Consider the following 26131-nt stretch of genomic DNA (forward strand, 5'->3'; position numbering starts at 1 on the left):
CTAGCACGTTGTCTGCCTTGTCGCCGAAAAGACGCCAGCCATCAAAGGGCATGCCCATAAGTGTGTATTGGACCTCCCTAAAAAAACCAGTAGAACGCAACCAGGCGTAGCGTCGAAGGGCTACTGACGTGGAAATCGCCCTGCCAAATGCGTTGGGGGTATCCAGCCCACGGCGGATGGTAAACTTCGCCGCATCTCTGCCCTCGGTGACTGCACGGGAGAGCACGGCCCGGGCCTCCTCCGGGCACTAAGGCAGCACTTGTGCCCGTATCCCACACAGAGTGGGACTAACGGTCCAACTGACATGCAGTGTTTACCGACCGCAGTTCCAAGCTGGAGAAAAAAAACATATTCTTCCCAAGTAGGTCCAGCTTTTTGTTTTCCCAATCAGGTGGAGCGGTAGGGAAGGTGCTTTTGGACTTAGAGGCTTGGACCACCAAGCTCTCAAGGGTAGGGTGTTGGGAGAGGAAAGTGGGGTGGGCCGGGCGGTGGCATCGGGCTACCATCCTATCCACAGGAGCCCCTGTGTGAGAAGTTGGCCTGATGTATGATGTCACTAGTTCTAGTGCACACCTTATATCAGTCCAAATACCCTTATGGTGATTGGTTGTAAAGTCAACCTTATAGACCAGCTATCCTAGTGGTAGCATGGACAAGAGCAGTCTTAGGCTAAACTCTGAATGGCATGTGAAGCCAGCTGTGATACCATATATAATCCCTTGAATACCAAATGAAAGGACACCACAACAGATATATATATAAAATAAAGTGTATTTATTCTAGTCAAACCCTCAGCACTCTTTATGAGATTAGAGGTAAGTACAACACAGTCTTATTTAAGCATACATTAAGTCACACAGGTAAGTAATACAGTTAGGCCCTAGGGGCCACGCAAACCATATACTAAGTAAGTGGTATAAGAACCACTGTCACGGAAATAGAATAGGCCTAGGCCTAGGGAATCGCTGGGGCTACACTATACTAGCGTTAGTTAGGAAGTGGGAGGCCCACGGGATTCGTGTGCAGAGTGGAAACACTCACGCGTAATGCGTAAAAGTCAATAGCAATAGTACAGTTTAGAAAACGGTAGATTTAGGACACTTCCGGAGTAGCTAGGAAGTTGAGACTTGAAAACTAGACACTAGGATAGTCACTATCCTGATGAGCACCGGAGTACCCAAGTTACCTAGCCCACAGGCTGCGGGTGCATAGGGGTGAAGATGCGTCGTTTTCGTCGTCGACTCCTATGGATGCCTGAAGAAAGATGCTGACAGGCAGTCAGTGAAGAGTGTCCGGTGGATCCCAAGGCTGGGATCGAGAAGAGAAGAAACCTGCAAGCAGAAGGGACAGAGTCAAGGTCACTAGCCAGTGACCACGTGGAACCAGGAAGGAACCAGGCGATGTCGTGAAGATTGCAGGTGAAGGTGAAGCTTGTCGCTGCAGCCAGGAGGACCCGGAAGCGTCGAGGACGACCAGGACCAGGAGGCGAGCTGTCCCACGAAGGCTCTTGCTGTCGGCGGCGTCGAAGTTGGACTAGGACTCACCAAGCCTTGGCCAGCGGAACCCACGAAGAACGGAGGACTTGCTTCTGGTGCAGACCAGGAAGGTCTGGGGTGCTTCTTTGCAGAGAAGCGGGAGCCAGTCTGGAGGAGCCAAACCAGCGCAGAAGATTTCAGGGAGCGTCGTCACAAAGGCCACTAGCCAGCGGGCAAGCAACCGGACAGACGCGGCAAGCAGGAAAATGCAGAAGGGCCCCACGCAGGACTCGTGGAGTGTGGGGGGCTGATCTTCGGTGCAGATGGTGCTTGGGGTTGGGGCTTCTCAATCCCCGGTGCACAACTTCGAGGGTACCTCAGAAGCTGCGCTTTAAGTTACTAGCCACTTTTTCCAGGTAGCCGGTCCCACGTCGCTCGTCGCCTCCACGGATCTCAGCTTTGCTGTCGATGTGGATTAGGGTCGGAGAAGTCTGGAAGTCAAGGCTCTGGTCGGGCTCTGCAGTCGGTTCCTCGTAGAACGTGGGCAAAGCAAAGGGTAGTCTCTTGATGGTGCCTGTTTGCACAGGGTAGCCACTCCTTGGCTACAAGGGAGATTCTTCAGTCTTCTTCTTTCGTCGAATGTCGAAGGTCCAGAGTTTCTGTTCAGTTTTGCAGGTTCAGGATAATCTAAAGTCTTGAGGCCCAACTCCCACTCTTATACTAATCTGGGGGGCTGGGATACCTGCTAGGTCACGCCTTATGGGTGGGACCTGGGAGGGGGTGGTTACACCCACTTCCCTTTGTCCAGTTTCGCGCCAGTGCTGGGGCTGGAGTGCCCCAGCGCCGGTTTGAACTGGACCATGCAAGGAACACCTTGTGTGCCCCAGGCATGTCTCATTCCTTTCAGCCCACCCTGCCCCAATACACTAAAGGCTGTCTGGGGAGGTGCTAGCACCTCCCCAAGCAGGAAACCTATTGTCCAGGCCTCCCTGGCTGGGATCACTCTCAGCTGCAGGAGGTCAGACTTGTGTCGTGGCAGCAGCATCCATTTTGTGATGCTGAGGCTTTGGTTAGAGTTAAACAGCAAAGTAGGATTTTAACATGTCTCTCCCTCTAGAAGGGAGGAATAATATCCTCATCACCAGAAATGGTATGGGGGTATTATTCCAAAGTGTTAGACACCTTACACGACATGTTTTGATAAAGCCAAACCATAGTTACCATAACCGTTTAAGATTATAAGGCACTTTAAGAGTATATGGTAGGCTATATCATAGAACAGCTATAAGGACTTGGTTCCGAAAGCTGCAGACAGGCTCAGCTCATGCTAGAGCACCATCTCACATGTTACCAAGCACTCTGCCTCCAGGATTGTTAAGGCCTGCCATAGGAGTGACTGATAGGTACACATGTGTCTATATATAAGGGTAGATATAGGCATACTATATCTAAGCAAGGGGTGATTACACAACCTTGCCCCAGCTGAGTGATCAGCCAGTTGTGTCTGATTGGAAGGCCAGACCAGGGGTGGCATAATACATGCTGCAGCCCCTGGGAGGCCTAGGGTACACCTATGCCCTGGGTACCTAGGGTACACTGTACAGGGTCCAATAAGGTGATCCTTACCAATTGGTTATGTACCTAGGGTACATGGAGTCCATTTTAAAGAGAGCAGACAGCCTGAGACCCTGAATGGCAGGATCTCAGGCCAACTAAGTCGAAAAACCAGCTAGACACTAGGCAAAAAGTTGGGGGTAACCATAGTCAGATATCCACCTTCCTACACCCTGTGTTGGGCTTGGACCAGGTGCCCAATAGGATGTCCGTTAGGGCTTCATTGAACGGAAGCGGGGGCTCCGAAGAGCTGGCTGCCGGCTGAAGCACCTCTGTCAGGAGGTTAGTCCTGACTGCCACTGTAGGAAGCTCGAGGTGGAGAGCCTCGGCTGCCCTACGCAACACCACTGTGTATGACGCTCCCTCCTAGCCATGGTAGGAGGAGACAACATGCCTAGGTCTGGGGAGGTATCCAGACCACTGGCATCCCCCAGTTCCTCTCTCCAGTCTGGCTCGTACTCCAGTTGGTCTGTCAAAGGGTCACCAGACCTCTCCCAGGCTTCCTGACCCTCCTCTGACTGCCAATCTGGCTGAAATGGCCAGGGTGGAACACAGGGACAAAAGTACCCTTCGGCGCTGGAACCCGGCGTCGGTCGATGCCAGTCCGGCTCTATGTCCACATCGGGGTGGAAGCTGGGGTCGACACTGGCTGGGGGTCCAGCCACCGTCGGCTGTGGACATGGTGCCAGTGGAATTGGCGCCGGTGGAGGTGTAACTAGCTTGACTGGCGCCGATCTGGATCCACAGGGGGCCTTGCAGTGCCGAGGCTGAAGCTGCCGGCGTCAAAGGCCTAGGGTCCCCAGCCGAGTCCGCGGGCCCGAAGGCGCGCAGGCAGAGTCGTGCTGCCCAAAGATGGCATGCATTGCTTCATAAAATTGAGGAAGCTGGGCAGGGGTCGGTCCCGGGAAGGGAGGGAAGGCTGGAGTCGACCCTGAAGGCTCCGCACGCGGAGTCGCAGGAGGAGCACCACCCGCACCCTGCGTCGCATCGGCCGACGGACGAGGGGAAGTCAAAGAGCGACAATGCTTCTTCGACTTCTTTCTGTGCTTCGACTTACCTGACCCCTAGTGCGAAGACTTAGATGAGGAGTGATGGTGATGGTTCCGCGATCAGTCCCCGTGACCTCCCATGCGACCGGGACCTTGAGTGATGTGGAGCCAACTGCCAGGCCTCGCGGAGTTGTCGGGACCGCTCCAGCAAAGACTTCGGGCCATGGTTCGTAAGTTGGAGCACGACTTTGGGTCGTGGTCGCGCTCCAGGAAGTAGAGGCACATGCAGTGCGGATCTGTCCCCGACATCAGTCGGGTACAGGAACTGCAGGCTTTGAAGCCGGCATCCCTTGTGCACCAGGAGTCGATGTAAGCCTAAAAAACAAAGTCAACAAAAGTCGCAAAAAAGTTAGTCAAAAAGTGACTGGGGGTATCGTTCTCTCCGGATCTGCGCTTGCTGGCGCGGTAAAAGAAATAACTAACGTCAGCGAACGAGGGTGGCTTCTAAGTAACTTCTGCAACGTCATCCTGGCGACCACAACACCGACGACGGACGCGGAGTCGACCGACGCCACCTACAGATGCGCAGGGGTTCTGCTGAAGAAAAACTTTCCAGATCCAGTCTGACGCCTGGGGGTAATTCTAAGGTAAGGAATCTATAACTAACTGTTTCGTTCAGATAGACTCAACAAGCAGCTGTGAATTGGCTCAAAGGAAGTGCTCGTGGAATTTCAGGACTAAATTAAGATCCCACTGTGGCATCACAAACAGTTTGGGAGGGAGCCTGCTTGTCAAAATGTTTATTAAACTGCACCACAACAAGTACCTAAACAAGGACTGTTGGTCTGGCAAGTACAAAATGGCCAAAAGGGCTGACAAATAACCTTTAATAGTGCCCAATGTGGTACTTAGCTGGGTCAAAGGAGAAAAGAAGTCAGTTTGTGAGGTGACTCTCTTGCAGACTCCACACTAGGTCAACATTTCCCCGCAAAACATAAATTGACTTTGTAGACGGACGCCTTGCTGCAAGTTTGACATCCACAACCTCAAGTGGTAGGTCAAACTCAGTAAATTGATGCCGCTCAATCGCCACACATGGAGGTGTAGATTGTGCAAGCTTTGGTGCAGAACCCTGCCCTGCTGCAGTGACAGAACATTCAACCGAAGCTGTAGTGCTTGGAGTGCAAATGCCATTGTGATCCACCCGGCGTTGCCGGCTGAGCTTGTCTGCCCTGGCATTTAAAGATCCCACAGGGTGATTGATAATCAGGGCGATGCCTTGATGCACCAGTCAGGGCCGGCTTTAGCACTGGCGGCCCCCAGTGCGAAAATGTTTTTTGGCGCCCCCCAATGACCACCTCCACCATGGATTCCCTCCCTACCACCCTTTAACAGTCTCCATAACCTCTCTCTCTCAGATGAATTAAATTAATTTTATAGCGTCACTCATAAAAGTGAAGGGTGTCAGAGCACTTTACATAACACACACATTACATAGAGACGATAAATCATAGGTGTGTAAATCAGTGTATAGGAAATGTTACATAAGACAGAGTATAACAAGGGGTGGATTCACATATCATCCATACAGGTAGGCAATATAGCTGAATAGTACTTGGTCCGGAGAAGCACAAACTCTGAATTTAAAATGTAACACAATGGATTGGGGCTCTCTTTAATAACAAGAACTGATTTGTACCCAATTGAACCCTTTTTGGAACATTAGAATAATGAAAGTCTGGGAAAAAATATCCATATGCTATAATCTATACCTTGAAGTCTGCACGCAGTTCTTTGATTACAGTTAACAGATCACTATAAACTGCAACTAACAAAAGGAAGCCTCTGACAAAAGCAGTAACCCAATGACCTGTTCACATTACATTCACTTTGTGATCTGCATGGTACATGTTCTTCGCAGCAGGCATATTAACCCTCTGCGCTACCTTACCATGAATCAAAACTTCCACGATTCAAAACTTCTACTAGACAAAACTCTGATCTCGCCTGGAAGAACATTAATCACCGGAGTTCTCTTGACATATTAATTGTTGCCTGAAAATTGCTGGAGGCCAGGAAGGCGGCAGCAGGTGCTTTTAAGCACAATATAAACTAGCAAACAGGCGCCCCCATGCGAAGTCAGCTCCTGATGCGGTGGCACCGGTCGCACCGCCCTAGAGCCGGCCCTGGCCCCAGTCAACTCCAATGTGCAGCATCTTTTGACAGAGGACCTAGGACCCCCCCCTCTGCTCTGCTTTTTGCAGTACCACATGGCGAATATGTTAACTAGGAAAGCATGTACCAGCCTTCTTTTGATGGATGGCAAGAAAGGCTTAAGCAACAGGCGAACACCCGACAACTCCAACAGATTGAAGTGGAGCTGAATTTCCACTTATAGCCCTCTGATCTCTGCTTCGCCCAGATGGCATCCCCAATCCACCAACAACTGGAAGGGAAAGGGGTCTAACGCTGGTCATAATGTGTTTGAGACACAACCACTGCAAATCCTGTGCAGTCTACTTGAACACCTGGATGACATTCAAAAGGTTTTCATGATGTTGGGCAGCTGAGGTTTCAGATCCCACTACAGTCGCCTGTCAAAGTGGACAAGCAGGATGCATGAGGCCAACAGGCCAGAAAGTCTCAGGGATGCTCTCACAGAGATCCAAGACCGAGGCCAAAACATCAGGATCACAGCCTTAATGGCCTGGACTCATTGCAGCAGAGGTAAGGCCCAGAACTGCACTATTGTCATAACATCTCCTTCTAAGGGAAGTCTTTGCAAGCAGTCAGGTGTGACTTTGGCTGGTTAGTTGAGAACTCCAAAGATATCAGGAGGTTCGCCATCGTGAAGAGGTGGCCTACAACGGACTGAGGCGAGCCCGCCTTCAATAGCCAGTTGTCAAAAGAGGGAAATACTGGTATCGCCGATCTCTGAAGATGTGCAGCAACCAGCGCCACCACTTTCTTGACCACCCAAGGGGTGCTGGTGAGGCTGAAGAAGAGCACATCAAACTGAAAATGTTCCAGGCCAACCTTGAACTGCTTGTAACTTCTGTGGGACTCTGTGATAGGCACATAAAATAAGCGTCCTACAGGTCCAAGGCTACCATCCAGTCGCCCGAAACCAGGGCAGACTGTATGAGTATTTAGAATGTGTCTTTCCATAGGGAGGCACTCAAGAGCGAAGATCAAAAATAGGGCGAAAGTCTCTATTCCCAAGGTCAGCACGCTCTTGACGGCCCCTTTAGATCGGAGATCACACCTCTAGCAGTAAGACAAATAGGTGCTCCTCTGCAAGCTTCTCTGATGTGGACGGAAGCTGTTGTGGGTCAGAAGGAAACGGAAAGGCATATCCCTGCTGGACGATATGGAGGTCCCATCTTTTGGGTGTGATGGACTGCCACCTGGGAAGAAAATGGCATATCCCGCCTCCTACAGGGCAGTTACGTACCACTAAGGCAAAACTAAAGAGGCTTGGAGGCTGAAACCATAGGGGACGGAGGTGGGGAAAAACATTGATCCAAGTGACCTGTATGTTGTCTGCTTCATTCCTGTTCCTTGCCACAATAAGAGCTGGTGCGACTGCAGCATAGGATGAGGGAAGCTGTTGCTGTCTATTGACCAAACCTCTGGAGTACCTGTGGAAGGATTGAAACTGACGAGACAACTATCTGGCAGGGGTTTAAAGGTCCAAAGAGTATGCAGTGGCCAGGCTTTCCTTGAAGTGCTCCAGGGTGGAATCAGATTTTTCGTCCAAAAATGCATTATCCATTTAAAGGAATACCCATGAATGAATGAATGAATGAATGAAAAAAGTATTTAATAAAGCGCACTGTGGCCACGCGGCTTCCTGGCGCTGAGAACTCCGGCCAGCAATCACAGAATTAACCCAGGGAGATTAGCAGAAGTAAGCCTGAGAAAACAAGAGGGTTTTCAGGGCTTTGCGGAAATGAGAGTAGATAGGGATAGCACGCAAAGACAAAGGAAGACTGTTCCAAAAGCGGGGGGGCAGAACAGAGAATCGGGTGCCTCCCGTTCTGGACTTGCGAAACCGGGGAACATTGAGGAGGGCCAAGGAGGAAGAGGGCGGGCAGGAATATAAGAAGAAATGAGAGAACTGATAAAGACCGGAGCGGAACGAGCAAGAGCCTGGAAAACCAAGCAGCCCAGCTTAAAAAGGGATCGCTGATGAACAGGGAGCCAGTGGAGGGACTTAAGTACAGGGGAGATGTGATGAGTGCGAGGGAAATGAAGAATAAGACGGGCAGCCTGATTCTGAATTGCTTGTAGGCGACGTGTTTCATAAGCTGGTATGCCCACATACAGGCTGTTCCCGTAATCAAGACGGGAGGTAATCAGAGTCGAGATAATGATTTTAAGAGCGTCAAAAGAAAAAAAACGAGATATTTTTCGGATAAGCCGATGAGAAAGAAAACAGGAAGAAACAATAGAACTAACTTGGGCGTGCATTGAAAGATCCTGACTAACCTTAATGCCTAAGGTCCTAACAGAAGAAACAGGTGTGGGAGAGGGACCTAAGGCAGGGGGCCAAAAAGCAGAGGACCACGGACTGGATGAGCCACCCGTCAAGACCAACTCGATCTTGTCCGGGTTAAGCTTAAGATGATTTGCGCTCATCCACTCAGAAATAAAAACCAAAGTGGAACGGAAATTAGAAAGAGACATAGAAGAAGAGGAAAGATCAAGAACGAGCTGGAGGTCATCTGCGTAGTTATACACTGAGACCCCCAGATCGAGAAGAGAAGTGATAAGAGGATAGATGTAAAGATTAAAAAGAAGAGGGGAAAGAGAGGAGCCTTGGGGAACTCCACAGGAGACTGGACGAGCGGGGGTAGAGAATCCGGAGAGATGAACAGCTTGGGAGCGACCCGAAAGAAAGGACGCAAGCCAAGAAAATGCGGAGCCGCGAATGCCCGCTGCGCTGACACGGTCGAGAAGAATGGAATGGTCAACCGTGTCAAACGCAGCGGACAAATCGAGGAGAACCAGAGCTTGAGGAAGAGAGGAGTCGGCTTTCGATTTCAACTCGTCAAGGACTGCGAGGACCACCGACTCCGTAGAGTGGCCCGAGCGAAAGCCTGCTTGATGGGAAGCCAAAAGATGGTTCTCCTCGATGTAAGAGGAGAGGCAAGAGGTGACGTGGCTTTCCAGGATCTTGCCCAGAAAGGGAAGAAGGGAGATAGGCCTAAAGTTAGAGGGAAGAGAAGAATCTAAGCCAGGTTTTTTAAGAATAGGCAGCACAATAGCAGATTTGAAAGATAAAGGGACTATGCCCTGGGAGAGAGAAGCATTAAGAAAAGAGAGCGGGGGGACAGGACAGTTGGAAAATAGAGCTCTCACAATACGTGCCGGGGCACAGTCGGCCGGAGAGCCAGACTTGATTTTTGTGAGCAGAGTAAGAAATGAATCCAAGGAAATAGAAGAAAAAGAGTCAAGAAAAGAACGGGTTGCAGGAAGAGGAAGAGAAGAAAAAGAGGAAGAAACAGAAGGGATGTTGGATTTAATCTTAACGATCTTCTCAATGAAAAAATCGTTAAGTGAAGAACAGAGAGCCTGGGAAGGAATGAGATTGGGATTAGCGCGATCAGAGATCGCCAAGTTGTTAACCCGAGAGAAAATCTCTTTGGATTTGTTGGCGGAGAGGGCAACTTGCTTAGAGAAGTACTTGGTTTTGGCCGCAAGAACAGCTCTCTTATATTCATTGAGGAGAAGTTTGTATTTAGCCCGGAGAACAGGGCAGTAGTTACATCTCCAATGACGCTCAGAACGTCTAAGGTCCAATTTTAGAGCTTTAAGCTCATTATTGAACCACTTGTGAGCATCATGAGGGCGAACGGCCTTGATTTTCCTGAGCGGAGCAACCCGATCGCAGGAAGAGGACAACCAAGTGCTGACTGCTTCGGCTTGAGAGTCAAGGGAAAGTTCAGAAAGAACAGGAGTAGAAGAAGCAAGGGAAAGAGAAAGGGAATTGAGATCAACCCGGTTCCAGCTACGTGCAACCATGTTCTTAGGTAAGGAGGATTTGTGAGGAGCACCAAGGTTTACAGAAAAAGATATGAGGGAGTGATCAGACCAGATGCAGGGAAGAATGCTAGGAGAAAGGACCGTGCAGCGAGATGACCAAATTTGGTCAAGTGAATGACCCAAGGCGTGGGTAGGGGCAGTGACATGGGACAAGAAATTAAGACACTGAAGGGTGGCCGAAAAATCTTTAGAGGACGTATCCTGAGCCATTGAAATGAAAAACCTGTTGATCTTATCCATGTATAGCGACAGAGCACCACATTAGTGTCGACTGTTCGCCCCAAGCAATCTATATTACCCAGACCAGGGTAAATTATATATTTAGCTGCATCCTGATCATCTTGAATGGTTTGAGCAAAGAGGTCCCTAAACTCTTCTGGGAATGCTGGCAAGATCTCACTAACCAGGTCACAGAGGATGTACATGTAACGGCCTAGTAGGCACCTAGCACTGATATATCTCAAGGCTAGGCTGGCGGAAGAGAAAAATTCCCAAAAGCCTCAATCCTTTTCGACCAGTGGGGAACAAATTACATTTCACCTTGCTAGTGGAAGCTTGGATCACCAAACTCTCAGTAAGAAAATCATGGTCGCAAGATGCCTGTCTGTGGAATTGGGCAACCTGCCTGTTGACTATTGGGGAAGAACAAGGTATAGATCATGTGCACCCAATAAGGGTGTCTGTTAGGGCTTCATTTAACAGTAGCAAGGGCTCAGAAGAGGCCGGGCCAGACTGAAGAACAGGAGGAAGCATATTGGTTGTTACCTCAACCGAGGTAAGTTCTAGATCCAGGACTTCAACCCCGTATCAAGCCCACTGGCCCCTGGTAAATCCATTTGCTGACTGTCACCATAATGTGGAGGTAGATCATTCCCATCATCTCCAAGTGGTGGCAAACTCTGGTCAGAGTCAGAACCGAAAAGCTGGTGGAGCAACTGACGACAGCTCCATGCTACAGAGAGGGTTATTGTCTTAATCAGATAGATTGGAAACAGGTACACTGGAGAGGAGTTATGGCGTGATCTTGGTTGGGGTCAAAGCAGATTCGGCTCGGGTTCGTACAATGCAGTTGGTAGAGAATCCACCTCTGGTGATGTCAGGACCAGTTTGGACGAGGAAGGAGCTGGTGCAGGTCTTGGAGCCAGATTAGAAGTCAGCACTGGAGTCAGAGTGAAACCCCAGGCAGGTTGCAGGGGCCAAGACAGCACGATGGACAGATTCATACCTGTGAAGATCCTTGGAGGTCCTTAGGCACGTCAGAGGGAGCCAGAACTGTGCCAAAAATATAGAGCATGCCTCTCTAAAGGTCTTGATCTGCTGCAGCATTATCAATGGCCTGGGTACTTGAGGCACATTAAGATCAACTGTAAAATTTGCTCCTCAATCAGAGATCAGAAGCGAGATTGAGTCCCACTCTGACACCCTTGTGACCTCTCCTTAGCTAGAGAATAGGAAAATGGTCGAGTCCTGCTTTGCCTTTCTGTGTTTCCCCTTTGATTTAGACTTCAGCTTTCCAGATGCCACGAAGAGGACACGTTGAAAGGTCGGCCATCAGAGCGAGAACGGGTCTGTGCTCTCAACATAGATCAGGATTTGCTAGGCTTCTTTCGATGTTTTGTGATGCACAGCTTCGTTTCACAGTCCCAGATTGCCTTGAAATGCATGAGGGCAAATTTCTCAAACAACTTGGAGACATTCCTCGAGTCTCCACACCAGAGGCACAACTCATGAGGGTCCGTCACAAACAGGAGTCGAGCTCCAGATCCCCGTTTGAAGGCGCAGAAAGAAAGGAGCTGACAAAGGCACTCAGGATGGCAATTATATGCAGCTCCATTCTGTCACTTCCAGGGCGGAACGATGTCAACAGGGAGCCGCATGGCACCTTATGAGCACAAAAAGTGAGAGAGGCATTATTGTAATAACACTCATAGGGTTTAATCCCAAAAACACAAAAAGAAGGCGATGACAGAAATAAACGTCTTTTCTCCAGATGGTGTTGCAAGGATGAAACGCATTGGCTGGTATGTATAAAATAATGAATAAAAGGATCTGCAACACCATCTAGAGAAAAGACGTTTATTTCTGTCATCGCCTTCTTTTTGTATTTTTGGGATTAAACCCTAGGAGTGTTATTACAATAATGCCTCTCTCACCTTTTGTGCTCATAGATTGTATTTGAGACCATAGTGGGCATTCTTGTTAGCAACTGTACTAAGAAATATTAATACTGCAGTCATCACTTTTCGACAAACACTGGTAGTTGGTGCAGCAAGATATACCCTGCCGCCGTGCTTGTAGCCGCATGGCACCTTCTAACAGCACGCATGAGCACTGCTACGAAAACTTCCATCCGGATCCAGTATAGCACCTGGGGAAAATTCTAAACGTGAGGAATCTGCATATAGACGTATCCATCAGAAGGTTATTTTACTGTGGATATTACAATAACCCTTGATGCAGTAAAAGGTGAATTTGAGGCAATAGGGGTGAGAGACCTGAATAATTCATGCCCATTAGCATTGCATAAGCCAAAACTGAGCCTTCGATCCATTTTGCAGGGATTGAGTGTGTGATGTTCATCCATCAAATGAGAGTCTTTGAATGATAATGTAAAGGTAAGTTGTTTATCGAACGAAGGCAATGTCAGTAGAATATAGGGGATATCTTAGATGGGGAGGGAAGGGGTAAGAGTAATCTATGGGTGCTGAGTGTGTGAGAAATGCATACGTGTAAATTGGAAGGAGACCGATTAACTGTTTGTCTGTCCATAATTGAAGTAATGGGTACTGAAATATTCTTTTAAGAATGTGGGAGTGTGTTGGTTTTCTCCAACAAAAATGTGAAAGCGGACTGAAACAAGGAAAACTGTTTACAAAAATCCGAAAAAGTATAGTAATTTATAATGACTGCACTCACCGGTCGAGGGATCAGGTCTGGAGATGAAGCATCCTCTCTTTCATCTTCCAATTGAGAGTTGAGGAAAAGGCTCTGTAGAGCAGTAACTGAGTCCTCAGCTGCCTGTACCTTCCATGGTGGCACTCTGGGCATGGACTCTTCACGCTGAGGTATCACTTCCATACTGAGACCACGATTGCTGAGATGTATCTTCTCATGCCGTACCCTCTGTATCTCCTGCAACTGCCTGACCGTGTCCTTCACATATGTGTGCAGAAGGCTCTCTGTTAACAAGCTCACCTTCTCCTCCTGGGTGCCAACCTCTGTTACTCGATCGTCACTCGATGGTATTAGAAGCTGAGCTTCTAAGTGGTCCTTCTCCTTGGTCAAAAGGTCCAGCAGAGGTGTAGACAACTTCTCAACCACCTCATTAGACTGTTGCTCTACTGTAAGTGCTTTTGACTGGTTCTCCAGACTGGAAGGTTTTCCAAACGTCTCCTCCAACATTTGAATTGATAATTCTTTTTCAGTGATATGCGCATCTGCATGATCAGGTGAGACTGTTGGAGATAGGTCATGAAATGATGATTGCAAATCTGCTGAGATGTCTTGCATGCTCCCTTCTTTCAAGCTGGACTGCATTGTTTTACTTTCCACCAGGGATGTCAGAATAGTTATGCCAGGTTGAGCATCAGTGGGTAGCTGGACCAGTGCTGTTTGATGATTATCCTCTTCTTGTCCAGGCTCTTCCTGAAATCCCCATTCATGCTCAAGCAGCCTATTAGTGCCTTCATTTAGGTAGGAACCCTGAACATGTGTCTCTGATGACACATCAACGTCAGCTATGAGGTGAGAGATTTTGTGAGGAGGAGCAAAAATACCACGCTTTTCCTTGCAATCAAAGTATTTAGTCCCATTGTAAGCCCCGTCATTGTTTCCTTCAGACTTATCCAGTTCCACCCCAGCCCAGAACCCTTCAGCAAAGTGAGTCTGTCCCATGAAGCGAAGGGTTCCAGGCTGGACGTTGCTAACCAGGACTCGGTCACCAATCTGGAAACTCTGTAAGTAGTCCTTCTCCAAAGGAGGTGGTGGAGGTGCAGGAAGTGTGGTCAAAGCATCAACTTCAATTTGTTTATTGTGTTGATCCTCATCCTTTTGTAATTCTGCTGTAGATTTCAGAACAAGTAACCTTTCAGAGTGGACACCATCAGACAGAGAGAGAGATTTACTGCTGAAATGTTCACTAATGTCTTCATCACTGACAAAGTTGGGTGACTGGCTTCTAGAGTCCTCAGAGTGATGCAATGTCTCACTCTTAGGTGCAGGAAGAGCCTCACTGTGATATTCATTCCTAGCAGATACAGCAGACAATGATTCAAAGTCATCTCTGTATGTGTCAGCTCGAGGTGTCCCTTCAACTGAGGCCACCTTCCTTGGAGAGGACACTTCAAAATCGTCAGAATAAGATGGCTCTTTCCTGAATGAAATTTGCCCTGAGGATGGGCCCTCATATTCTTCAGCCAGCCTGCTAAGGCTCTGAGGTGGACTTCCAGCAGCATCATTCTTGTCCTTGTGAACCAATTTATCGAGACTTTCTTGCCCTCTTGGAATACTTTCAGTGTTCAGGTCAAGTTCAATGACAAGAGGTTGGTGTTCCTCTATTAGGAGATCCTTCTTTGAGGTGGGTTCTGTTAGTCTAGTCAGCCCTACGTCAAGTCGCAGTGCAGTATCCAACTTTAAGGAGAGCAGATGCTCTGTTTCTTCTGCCTCAGATTCTACTACCTCCTCTGGAATATCGGACCTCTGGCTAGATACAACACTCTCATCACCAGACAGCTCTTCAGACCTCCCAACTGCTCTGCCACGACCAGCAGGGAAAGGAGAGGAAGGAAGGCTATCCAAGGTGTCCTTCGCGGGTGACTTGGGAGAGGGTGTCCGTGAAGTCTCTTCTGCATCTGTCCCTCTCTTCAAACTTGATGCCTGGATGTTATCATGACTCAATGATACTGTAATAAAATCAAAATACATGTAACTAGTACCACAAGCGGGAAATAGTCATAGTAAAACATCTAATGTATAACAGAGTTCCTTCCTTTCTGAAATGGAAATATCCAAGGATCTAACAGTGTATTCCATAAACCCAGAAGAAAGACCTTTTCAGGGTATATACAGAGCAATACCTATCCTGCAATGAGGTCTCTCTGGGGAAATCACTTGTTTAACATTCATCCTTAGCACAATATGCAAAGGAATATTTTTTAAAATAATATTAAAATGGACATCTAATGGGTTGGTGTCCAGCTACCTTAAATAATATCTGTCATGGGAATTTTGTATCCAACTTGTACAAAAATGGGGGCTTTGGTAGAGAGATCTGGAAGCTCACATACCTGAAAAGGCAGATCTTCAAAATAAGTCACCTTAACCTTAAGTGACCTTACAGTGTCAGGTGACAGCTAATAAAACCTCTCTATATTCAAGTAAAGTAAGATCTTTAATGAAGCACCCAGAAAATATTTTGCTCATCTAAAGAAATCTAGAAGACCTACAAGATGATACTGTGTCAAACCACTACAAAGCAGATTTTTGCAGAAAATAGCTTTCCTCTTTTACAAACCATCAGCTAATCTTGTGTAAAACAGCACTGTTCGCTATCCATAGAGAACTATAATCCACAACTGTGCCAGGTGAGAGATCACAGTGCAGACACAACTGCCTTAAATATATTTTTGTATGCTCTTCATAATAGGTTGTTTCAGGTTTAAGTCATACAATAATTAAAAACACAATAAAAAACAATAAATGGAAGAAAAATTTTCAGTACACAACACAGATTCCCAGTTTAAAACAGCATACAATTCAGCAATTATGAAACAAGTACAAAATAAATGATCCACAGCATGATTATCACAGTTAGCACCCCCTAGCCAAAAATTAATCCTTTGTTTACAGTCCAGCGCGCCAAATATATTGGGCTAAAATAAATTAGTGTTACACACACCAGGTAGCATAAAGCCATTGCTTCATTATGGGTCTTGGTGTTGTAGCATCTGAACAGAGTAGCAGAGTTGTCTTGCAAAGCTTACCTGTTTTTTTGGGGTTTTTTTTTAACAAAAAGCATAACATGGACAGTACATTTTTTGCCCTCCTCAGTACTCCGTTTTCTTGGATATTTTCCTTAGGATCTCATTTAGCAATATAGAGACATAACTGAAGTGTGTCTAGCCTAAACCTGACATACCAGGTGCAGGCAACTTAGGGGAAATATCATCTAGATAGGATTCAAAACCCATGGTAGACTTAATAGTAATTTAACCACGTAACGCCCTCTAGAACTTTGAAATGATTTTTCTAACTTGCGACTCCAGTAGCTATCCCTAATTGCTCTTGTTGAGGTACAATTAACAAGATTCGCAATATTCCATCAATTCCTTTAGCCGGTTCTCAACATGTACTACCAATTTGCATTTCCTATCATTTGCAATACATGTTACAGTGCAAAGAACCCTCCTCTAGGTCAGTGTATAAGGATTAACATGTAAACTGACCAACAGTATAACTAACTACAATGCAATTACATGTTCCATGGAATTTAGACCAAATTCATGCCCTAAGAGAATCAAAGTGGGTTCCTGGTGACTATCTACAAAGGGCTCACCAACATCGACTCTGTTGTTGCAAAACTTTAGTGATTTTGGAATAGCTCCACGCATTTAATCCCCAGATGCTGAGGCAGGACATAAGGAAATACGTTAGAGCACAACATTAGGGCGGGCGTAGCTGGACGGCTATGGGGAAAGTTGCCTGAATCCGTCACTCCGTCACACCCTGGGAGCGAGCGAGCAAATGAACAAACAAGCACCACACTAAAGGAGGAAAGAACCCCCCCCAAAAGTACATCGGAAGGGCCCGGGAAGACGATGGACCAGGTGGCGCAAACCTGCAGCGAGAGTAATTCCACGGGGATGGCGCCCAAGAAATGAGGGCACTGCCGCCATCGCTGCCGCTGTGTCTGGAAAAGAGCGTCGGAATGCCTGGTTTCAGTCGGCGCATTTAACAACAAGGTCAGAGCAGTAGCCTCCCGCTACAACCCCCCCCCCCAAGCCCCCCCCCCTCCCCCGTGATACCCCCGGGAGGAGGGCCGTCCCTACCCCCGGGAAATGAAGAACCGAAACTGGAACTGATTAGTGGGGGCCGCCATCTTAGTTGCAGAAAGTAAAGCAGCGCGAACTCCGGAGCACAAAGGAACTTGATGCAGTGCAGTGTGGGGCCCGAGAGACACAAGTGGTAGACGGGGACGCACAAAGGACACTAACATCTTGGTTCAGAGAAAGGGAAGCCCCTGCAAGCGACCCCCTCCGGTGGCATGCCTGGGGCAAAGCGAAGAGGAGAAACCAAAACTGATCGGTGGGGGCCGCCATTTAAAAAAAAAAAAAAAAGCAGAAAGACAATGCACAAGAAAGGCAGCACGAGCCCAAAACAGGGCGACAAGATCAGGAGTGCAGTTCTTGGAGATGAGCAGTGCTGCCCTCGGGAACGGTAACGAGGGGCAGACAGGCAAGAAAAGAGGCACACAGGGAGGCACAACGAGCGAGAGGGGCGGAGAGACACATAGTCCAAAGGGCACCAGTTTTGGAAGGGACAAGCAATGCACTGACGAACACCCGACCACAAGGAGGAGAATAACGGGGGCCAAGAAGTACACTAGCCACCCAGAACGCAAGGTGAACAATCACGTGCGTGTGGTAGGGGGAGTCCAGAATCACAGCGCACCGAGGGCCCCAGGTGGGCACAGTGGTCATGCCGGGCAGCCAGGGGGAGCGCAAAACAAGGTTGCAATGAAGCACTAACAGTATTAAAGACCAGCGGACCTGAAGCCTCTTAGGAACCAAACCCCAGCTCTACAGGGCTACAGTCCGGAAGGGGTACAAAAGAACCAACTCAGTGGCGTACACAGCGGACATACCCCAAGCGTGGAGGGTCAGCTTACAAGGACAAAGACTGTTACAACAGCAGTACGGGAAGGTAAACGGGTCAGGCCCAGTAACACCAATCAAGCACATAGAAGCAGGGAAATACGCAACTGGAAACGGCCACCGTCGCTGTCGCAGTCACTACAGAGCACGATCGAACAGAGCAAGAACAACTGCCGCGGCGGGGTGGGAGAGAACACTGTCCACGAGCACGGACCACGGCAGAGACTGATCATCGCAAAAACAGACAACTGCTACAGACTGCAACGGACAAAGAGCATACGGGAAGCACATAACTACCCTAAAGGTGCAAATACCCCCAGCGAAGGTCAGTGTACATCGGTAGACGGGCGGCGGACAAATACCGCAAACACGAGGGGTGGCGTCAACAAGAGCATCACGAAGACAACAAGAACAAGATCAAGATAAGGACCTCAATATACCACAAACTACCCAGGAAAGAAGGACACAAGCGAGCCCCACAAAGCAACTGGGCAAAGCCATACAACAAGCGCCGCTGATAGAGAAAACCAAAAGGGCTCAAAGCGATCTCTCACAAGTGCAGAGATACCAACCCATAGCGCAGAAAGGGGGAAGAAGATTCGAGCTACAGCAAGCCAAGAGAGGCCTGCCAATCATGGCTGGGAACGAAGGAAAAATTGCGCAGCAGTAAACAAAAATCAAGGGAGACACGCTAACAGACTCTCCCATCAAACAAAGACCAGATATCAATAGCACACTGGACATGGTTCTGAAAAAACTGGCGGAGGTCCATGACCTAGCCAAATCAACAAAACAAACTACGGATGCAATCCAACTAGAACTGGCCGCGGTCAGAGCAGACATCCACGTGGCAAACAACAGACTGACGGTGGTGGAGCAGAAGGTTAGCGACATAGAAGACTGGGAGCAACAGAAAAATACAGCCCTTATGGCACTAACCAAGACAACGGCAATACTCCAAAGGCAGACGGCGGAACTGGATGACCGTAACAGAAGGGGTAACATAAGAATCCTAGGTGTCCCAGAGGGGGAGGAAGACAATACAGGGTCTTGCATGGCCCTAATCGAAGACATGATCCCCAAAATTACGAACATCAAATTCGACCACCCTTTTGAGCTAGACAAAGCATACAGAGTACCAGCCTCCAAAGCTACGAATAGGGCGGGCCCATGCCCAATAATATGCAAGCCAATCCGATCACAACATACAGAGGCAATATTTGGAGTGGCAAGGAAAAGCCAAAATATGCAATGGAACGGACATAGAATAATCCTCACACAGGATTACTCCAAGCCCACATTAGACATAAGAAAAGGGTTCCTGGCCCTGCGAGACAAACTAAGGAGGGAGAACATCTTATTCTCATTTGTGGGCCCTACAAGATTCAGAATAAGTGACTAAGGAAGAACGCACATCTTCGAAGATCCAACAGAGCTGTCCAGATATCTACAAGGACCGTCGCAACAAGAGATGGAAACCTCACAAGTAGGAACGAGCAACAGAAGAGCTTCGCCGGACCCGAGAGTGGAGTGATCAGGAGGAACAAAGATCAAAAATGTACACTTAGGATCAGAAACCGTATCTACCCCAGTACAATTGAATCTACCTCAGGATTAAACAAAATGTCTACCTCAGGACTAAACAAAATGACCTAGCGTATCTACCTCAAAACAGATTACTTTTTACCAAAGAAAACAAAAACTTTCTCTATCCCATGATGCTGAGAGGAGAAACAAAGACAAAGGCGAGCGTATCACCAGACGAGGGGAGTCAAGAGAGACTAAATTAACAGTATATCCTTTTTGTTGGCATAGATGTGGGCACCTGGAGCGGTGGGCACGGGGAGAAGAACCAAGGGGAACGAAATAGCCAAAGGGAAAACAAGGTAAAACGCACATATGTTATGTAGGGACAGCAGAGAGCGGGGCAGAAGGGGGGGGGGGGGGGAGAGAACAGTATTAGTAACATTAGCATAAGGAGTCAAAGCCTCCCAGGGGGACGGAATGGGGATCTTGCCGTCGCACGTCCAGAATATGATGGTTTGGAACAGGGGGGGGGTGGGGCGGGAGGGAGTGTCTGTTATGTCTGTCTTGTATATACACTCTGATTCTATCCACTGTCTTTTATCCTATCTTAACCCTTCTAGCTACTTTCCTACATACAAGAAGGAACATGAAACCAAGATCTGGTGGGAGGAACAGAAGACCCAGCAGGGGGAGACATAGATATTACCCACATACTAGGCAGAAAACCCAAGCAAGAAGGAAGGGCATGAGCACACCACAAAGGGGGTAAAGGGTGAACGGCGAACACCCATCGTAGCAAATGTCACAAAACAACACAAACTCCTTGGTGTCTAACCTAAAGATAGTCTCCCTAAATGTAAAGGGCCTCAACCACCCAGTCAAAAGGAAAAAAATCCTAGACTACCTAGCAAAGACAAAAGAGGATGTGTTCCTGCTGCAGGAGACCAGGCTATCTCTAGAAGATGCCGAACGAGTTAGAGCGAGGTGGATCGGACAGGTGGCCTTTTCTCCTGCAACAGGGAAAAAGCGGGGGGTGATCACTCTGTTAAATAAGAACTACAAGATAACAATAGAGGACCAGCAGTGTGACGAAGCAGGGAGGATACTGGTAATGCAACTGAAAAGGGGAGAGGAAACCATACATGTAGTGAACATTTACGGCCCTAATACAGATGACACTGAATTCTGGGAGGGAGTCTCGAAGAGACTGGAGGCAATTCCCCAAAATGACCTAACAGTGATGGAAGGCGACTTTAATATAGCGCTAGACTACACACTCGACAGACAATCACAGTGCCACTCACTCCACCTAAACGCACACAGCATGCTAAAGAACATAAGCACCAGACTCGACCTCAAATATATTTGGCGACTGACAACACCCTGACACTAGAGACTACACCTTCTACTAGAACCTGCACAACTCATACAGCAGGATAGACTACATACTAATCACAGGCACACACACTCACTTAATAGAACACACTGACATTGCGACGAGAACTATCTTGGACCACTCATGCATCAGCCTACTGATGTGCGGACGACATAACAAGGACCTCCCACGTAGATGGAGGTTCAATAGCGACATCTTGGCAGATCAGGATAACAAAAACAAAATAGAAGAAGCCATTAAAGAATATGTTAGACTGAACGATACACTGGACACTGACCCCAAGACCATATGGGACGCACTCAAGGCAACAGTCAGGGGCACAATAATAGAGATCAAGGCCAAAATGAACAAAAGAACAAGTTACTTACCTTCGGTAACGATGTATCTGTAAGAAACATTAGTTAGATTCCTCACCTTAGAATATCCCCAGGCGTCAGACTGGATCCGGAAGATTTTTGTAGCAATACCCCTTGCGCGTCGCTAGGCGTCGTCTGCGGCTCCGCGTCCGTCGTTGGCGTCGTGCGCCGGAATGACGTCGGAGTACTTAGACGCCGCCCTCGCGCGCTGACGTCAGTTCTTGTACATAGCTTTCCGCGCCAGGAACGCAGAGCCATGCAAGAGACAGACACTGGTGCCAAAAAATCTAGGGCCCTGAAAGGAATAGCCTTAACCCTAGATGTCAGTTCGCAGAACGGGGAGGATGGGTGGGTCGGTGAGGAATCTAACTAACTAAGGTTTCTTACAGATACATCATTACCGAAGGTAAATAACTTGTTCATCTGAAAGAAACACGTTAGTTAGATTCCTCACCTTAGAATAGATACCCAAGCAATACCAACCCCGGTGGTGGGTCTGCGAACCAAGATCACACCAGAAAGTCCTGGAGGACAGAACGGCCAAAGAAGCCATCCCTCCGGACTTGGCTGGCTAGGCAATAATGCCTGACAAACGTGTGCAGTGAAGCCCACGTCGCCGCCTGACAGATGTCCAGCAAAGGGACTCCCCGTCCCAAAGCAGTAGTAGCCGCCGTGGCCTGAGTAGAATGGGCTTGCAGCACAACAGGAGGGTCCTTTTTTGCCAAGGAATAACAGATTTTTATACCCAAAACGACCCACCGGGAGATGGTCCGTTTGTGTACAGCTTTTCCCTTCTTTGCACCCACGCAGCCAACGAAAAGCTGGTCGTCCACTCGAAACTGTTTAGTGCGGTCCAAATAAAAGGAGAGCGCACGTTTTGGGTCCAGACGGTGGAGCCGCTCTTACTCTTTGGAAGGATGCGGAGGCGGAAAGAAGGTGGGCAAGGTGACAGACTGCCCAAGATGAAAGGGGGTCACCACTTTCGGAAGAAAGGAGGGACGAGGCCGAAGGACAACCTTGTCCGGATGAAGAGAGAGAAAAGGACGCTTAGATGATAAAGCCTGGAGCTCACTCACCCGTCTAGCCGAGGTGATGGCTACCAGAAAAGCAGTCTTAAGCGTCAGCAGACGAAGAAGACAATTATGTAGAGGCTCAAAGGGAGCCCACATTAGAAATGTGAGAACAAGATTCAAGTCCCACTGAGGCATTACAAAAGGGACAGGAGGGAACGTGTGAGTAATGCCTTTTAGAAAGCGTGTAACTACAGGGGACTTGAAAAGAGAAGGCTGATCAGGAAGCCGCAAGAAGGCAGAGATGGCAGCAAGATAACCTTTCAAGGTGCCCAGGGCAGAGCCCTGCCGGGCCAAAGAAAGAAGAAAGAGCAGAACCTCAGAAAGAGGGGCGGAAAGGGGATCCACAGCCTTTGCTGTGCACCATGCCACAAATTTGTTCCACCGGCAGGCGTATACCGTCTTTGTGGAGGGACGCCTGGCTGCCAGAATGATATCACAGACTTCAGGAGGCAAGTCAAATGGCATCAACTGCCGCCGCTCAATCTCCACGCATGGAGGTGGAGGCTGGACAGGTTCGGGTGGAGGACCGTCCCCTGCTGCTGCGACAGAAGATCCTCCCGAAGGGGCAGACGTATCGGAGGATCGGTCAACATACTGAGTAGCTCGGGATACCAGTATCTTCGTGCCCAATCCGGAGCCACCAAGATGACTTGGGCCTGGTCGTGCCTGATCTTCTTCAGCACTCTGGGCAGAAGTGGTATAGGCGGAAAGGCGTACAACAGACCGCAACTCCACTCGTGACGAAAAGCGTCGCCGAGCGAGTGCCGCCTTGGAAATTCCAACGTGCAGAACTGCTGACCTTGCGCGTTCTCTTCGGTGGCGAATAGATCTAACCAAGGCTCTCCCCACTGCTGAAAGAGACCTTGCGCCACCTCGGAGTTCAGACGCCATTTGTGATCCATCATGCACCGGCGGCTGAGTTAGTCTGCTCTGGCGTTCAGAGAGCCCGCCAGATGTTGAACCACTAGGGTGATGCCCTGGTGTTCCAGCCATGTCCAGAGGCGCAGAGCCTCCTGACAAAGGGTCCACGACCCCACCCCGCCCTGTTTGTTGCAATACCACATGGCGGTGGTGTTGTCCGTGAACACCTGCACGACACTTCCCCGGACAGAGGGAAGGAAGGCTTTCAGTGCAAGTCGGATCGCTCTCAACTCCAACAGGTTGATGTGGAGACGAGACTCCGCCGGAGACCAGAGGCCTCTGATCTCCGCCTCTGCCATATGGCCACCCCATCCCAGGAGGGACGCATCCGTCACTACGACATGTTCCGGTTGGGGAAGGGAGAGGCTCTTGCCCGTGACCCAATCGCGGTCCGTGAGCCACCACTGCAACTGCTGTGCAGTGCCCTCCGAGATCAAGACATGGTCGGACAGGTTGCCGTGATGCTGGGCCCACTGAAACTTCAGGTCCCACTGCAGAGCCCGCATGCGCCGCCTGGCGTGATGCACCAGTAGGATGCAGGAGGCCATCAGCCCCAGAAGCCGCAACACTAGCCTGACCGAAACCCAGGATAGAGGCCGAAAGATGGGAATCGGGGCCTGAATATCCCGGACCCGCTGTTCCGGCGGATAGACCCTGAACTGCGCCGAATCGAGAACCGCTCCGATGAAGAGGAGCTTCTGAGAGGGACTCAGGTGTGACTTCGGCACGTTGATGGAAAACCCCAGCAAATGTAGGAGATCCGCCGTAGTCTGGAGGTGGGAGACGACTGCCTGGGGCGAGCCCGCCTTCAACAACCAGTCGTCGAGATAGGGGGAAGACTGGAACCCCTGATCTGCGCAGATGAGCTGCGACCACCGCCATCACTTTTGTGAACACCCGAGGGGCACTGGTAAGGCCGAAGGGGAGCACGGTAAACTGAAAGTGCTCGTGACCCACCGTGAACCGCAGGTAACGCCGGTGGGCCGGCAGGATGGGGATGTGGAAATATGCGTCCTGCAAGTCCAACGCTACCATCCAGTCTCCAGGGTCTAGGGCAGCTAGAACCTGAGCCAAAGTCAATATTTTGAACCGTTCCTTCCGGAGGGAGGCATTGACGTCCCGGAGGTCCAAGATAGAGCGTAGGCCCCCTTTGCCCTTCTTGGGAACCACAAAGTAGTGGGAATAACAACCACGACCTACCTGGGCTCGGAAGGCGCTCGACGGCCTCTTGGGCCAAGAGGGCCGAAACTTCCTCTCGCAGAAGATTCAAATGATCCTCCGAGATACGGTGGTGCTGTGGTGGCATGGCTGGAGGGGTCGTCTCGAAGGGGAGGGAGTATCCCCTTCGGACGATTCGCAGCACCCACCTGTCCGATGTGATGGACCGCCAGTGGAGCAGGTGATGGTGAACTCTGCCGCCCACTGGCGTGGAATGGGCCTGAAAGCTCGGACTAGGAAGGCTTTGAGGCGGATGCTGCCGGGGTGGATGTGAACTGACCGCGTCGTCCTCTAGTACCGCCTCGGCGGAAACCACGTCCGCGACCGCGTGCAGGTTGGTTCTGCGGCCGGTGGCTAGGCGGATGTGAGGAGGTGTCCCTTCATTGGCCACGAAAGGAGCGAAAAGCGGAAGTTTGTGGCCGCGGGGCTGAGAGGCCCAAGGACGTGGCCGTAGCCCGGGAGTCCTTGAAGCGAGCCAGCGCACTGTCCACTTTCTCACCAAAAAGGCGAGCGCCATCAAAAGGCATGTCTATGAGAGTGCTCTGGTCATCCCCTGAAAAGGACGTGGACCGCAGCCAGGCGTGACGTCGAAGCACCACCGTGGTAGAAATCGCCCTACCCAGCGAGTCCGTAGTGTCAAGCCCACATCGGATTGCATGGCGCGCTGCATCTCTCCCATCGGCCAGGGCCGAGGACAGCCACGCCCGGGCCTCCTCCGGGCACAGTGGCAGCACGTCCTCCACCGCATCCCACAGAGAGTGGGAATGACGGTCCAAGAGACAGGCGGTGTTCAAAGACCGCAGGCCCAAACTGAGCGAAGAGAACAGCTTCTTACCAAACTGTTCCAGTCTCTTGGAATCCTGGTCCGGAGGAGCGGACGGGAAGGAGGATTGGGAGGTAGAGGCCTGGATAACCAGACTCTCGGGGGTGGGGTGTTGGGACAGAAAACTGGGGTCGCCCGGAGCAGGGTGGTGGCGCCTGGCAACGTTCCTATCCACAGGAGGGACTGTGGAGGGCTTGGACCAGGTGCCCTGCAGAACGTCAGTGAGGGCCTCATTGAATGGCAGCAGAGGCTCAGTGGAGCATGCGGCAGACTGAAGCACCTCAGTGAGGATGTTAGTCCTCACAGCCACGGCAGGCAGCTCGAGCCCAAGGGCTTCGGCCGCCGTGCGCAGCTCCACAGAAAAGGCTGCACCCTCCTCCAAAGCCACAGTCGGAGGAGAGATGAATCCAGTGTCTGGTGAGGTATCCAACCCACTGGCCTCCCCCAGTTCATCTGCCCAGTCCTGTGCAAGTTGGCTCTGAAGGGCCATAGGGTCATCAGACCCCTCCCAGTCGCCCCGTCATCCGATTCCTGGTAAACAGGAGGAATGATCAGAGCCGGTCGATAGACAATATGTGTCTCTAGCGGCGTCGGATGCGGCGTCGGGCGGTGCCGCATCGGCGTCGGGACCGGACAGGGGCTGAACCGGGGATCGACGTCGACCGGAGCCGGCGTCGGGGGTGGTATCGGTGTCGGCGCCGGCGGAGGAGGCGTAACGCCCAGGCCCGGGCCCCTCGGGGACCTGCGGCATCGGGGCCGGACAGGGGCTGAACCGGGGATCGACGTCGACCGGAGCCGGCGTCGGGGGTGGTATCGGTGT

At 49.9% G+C, this 26131-nt stretch overlaps 1 protein-coding gene across 1 annotated transcript in view; it reads right to left on the reverse strand.

The window, feature by feature from the left end:
• Positions 1-26131, reverse strand: part of CEP350 (centrosomal protein 350) — a 1602561-nt gene that overhangs the window by 102578 nt on the left and 1473852 nt on the right. Inside the window, exon 34 of the mRNA XM_085601771.1 lies at positions 13043-15027. Within this exon, the coding sequence (XP_085457897.1) occupies positions 13043-15027 (1985 nt within the window). The remainder of the gene's footprint in view (positions 1-13042; positions 15028-26131) is intronic.

The sequence above is a fragment of the Triturus cristatus genome, chromosome 4_2 (assembly GCF_964204655.1).
Source record: "Triturus cristatus chromosome 4_2, aTriCri1.1, whole genome shotgun sequence".
NCBI lineage: Eukaryota > Metazoa > Chordata > Amphibia > Caudata > Salamandridae > Triturus > Triturus cristatus.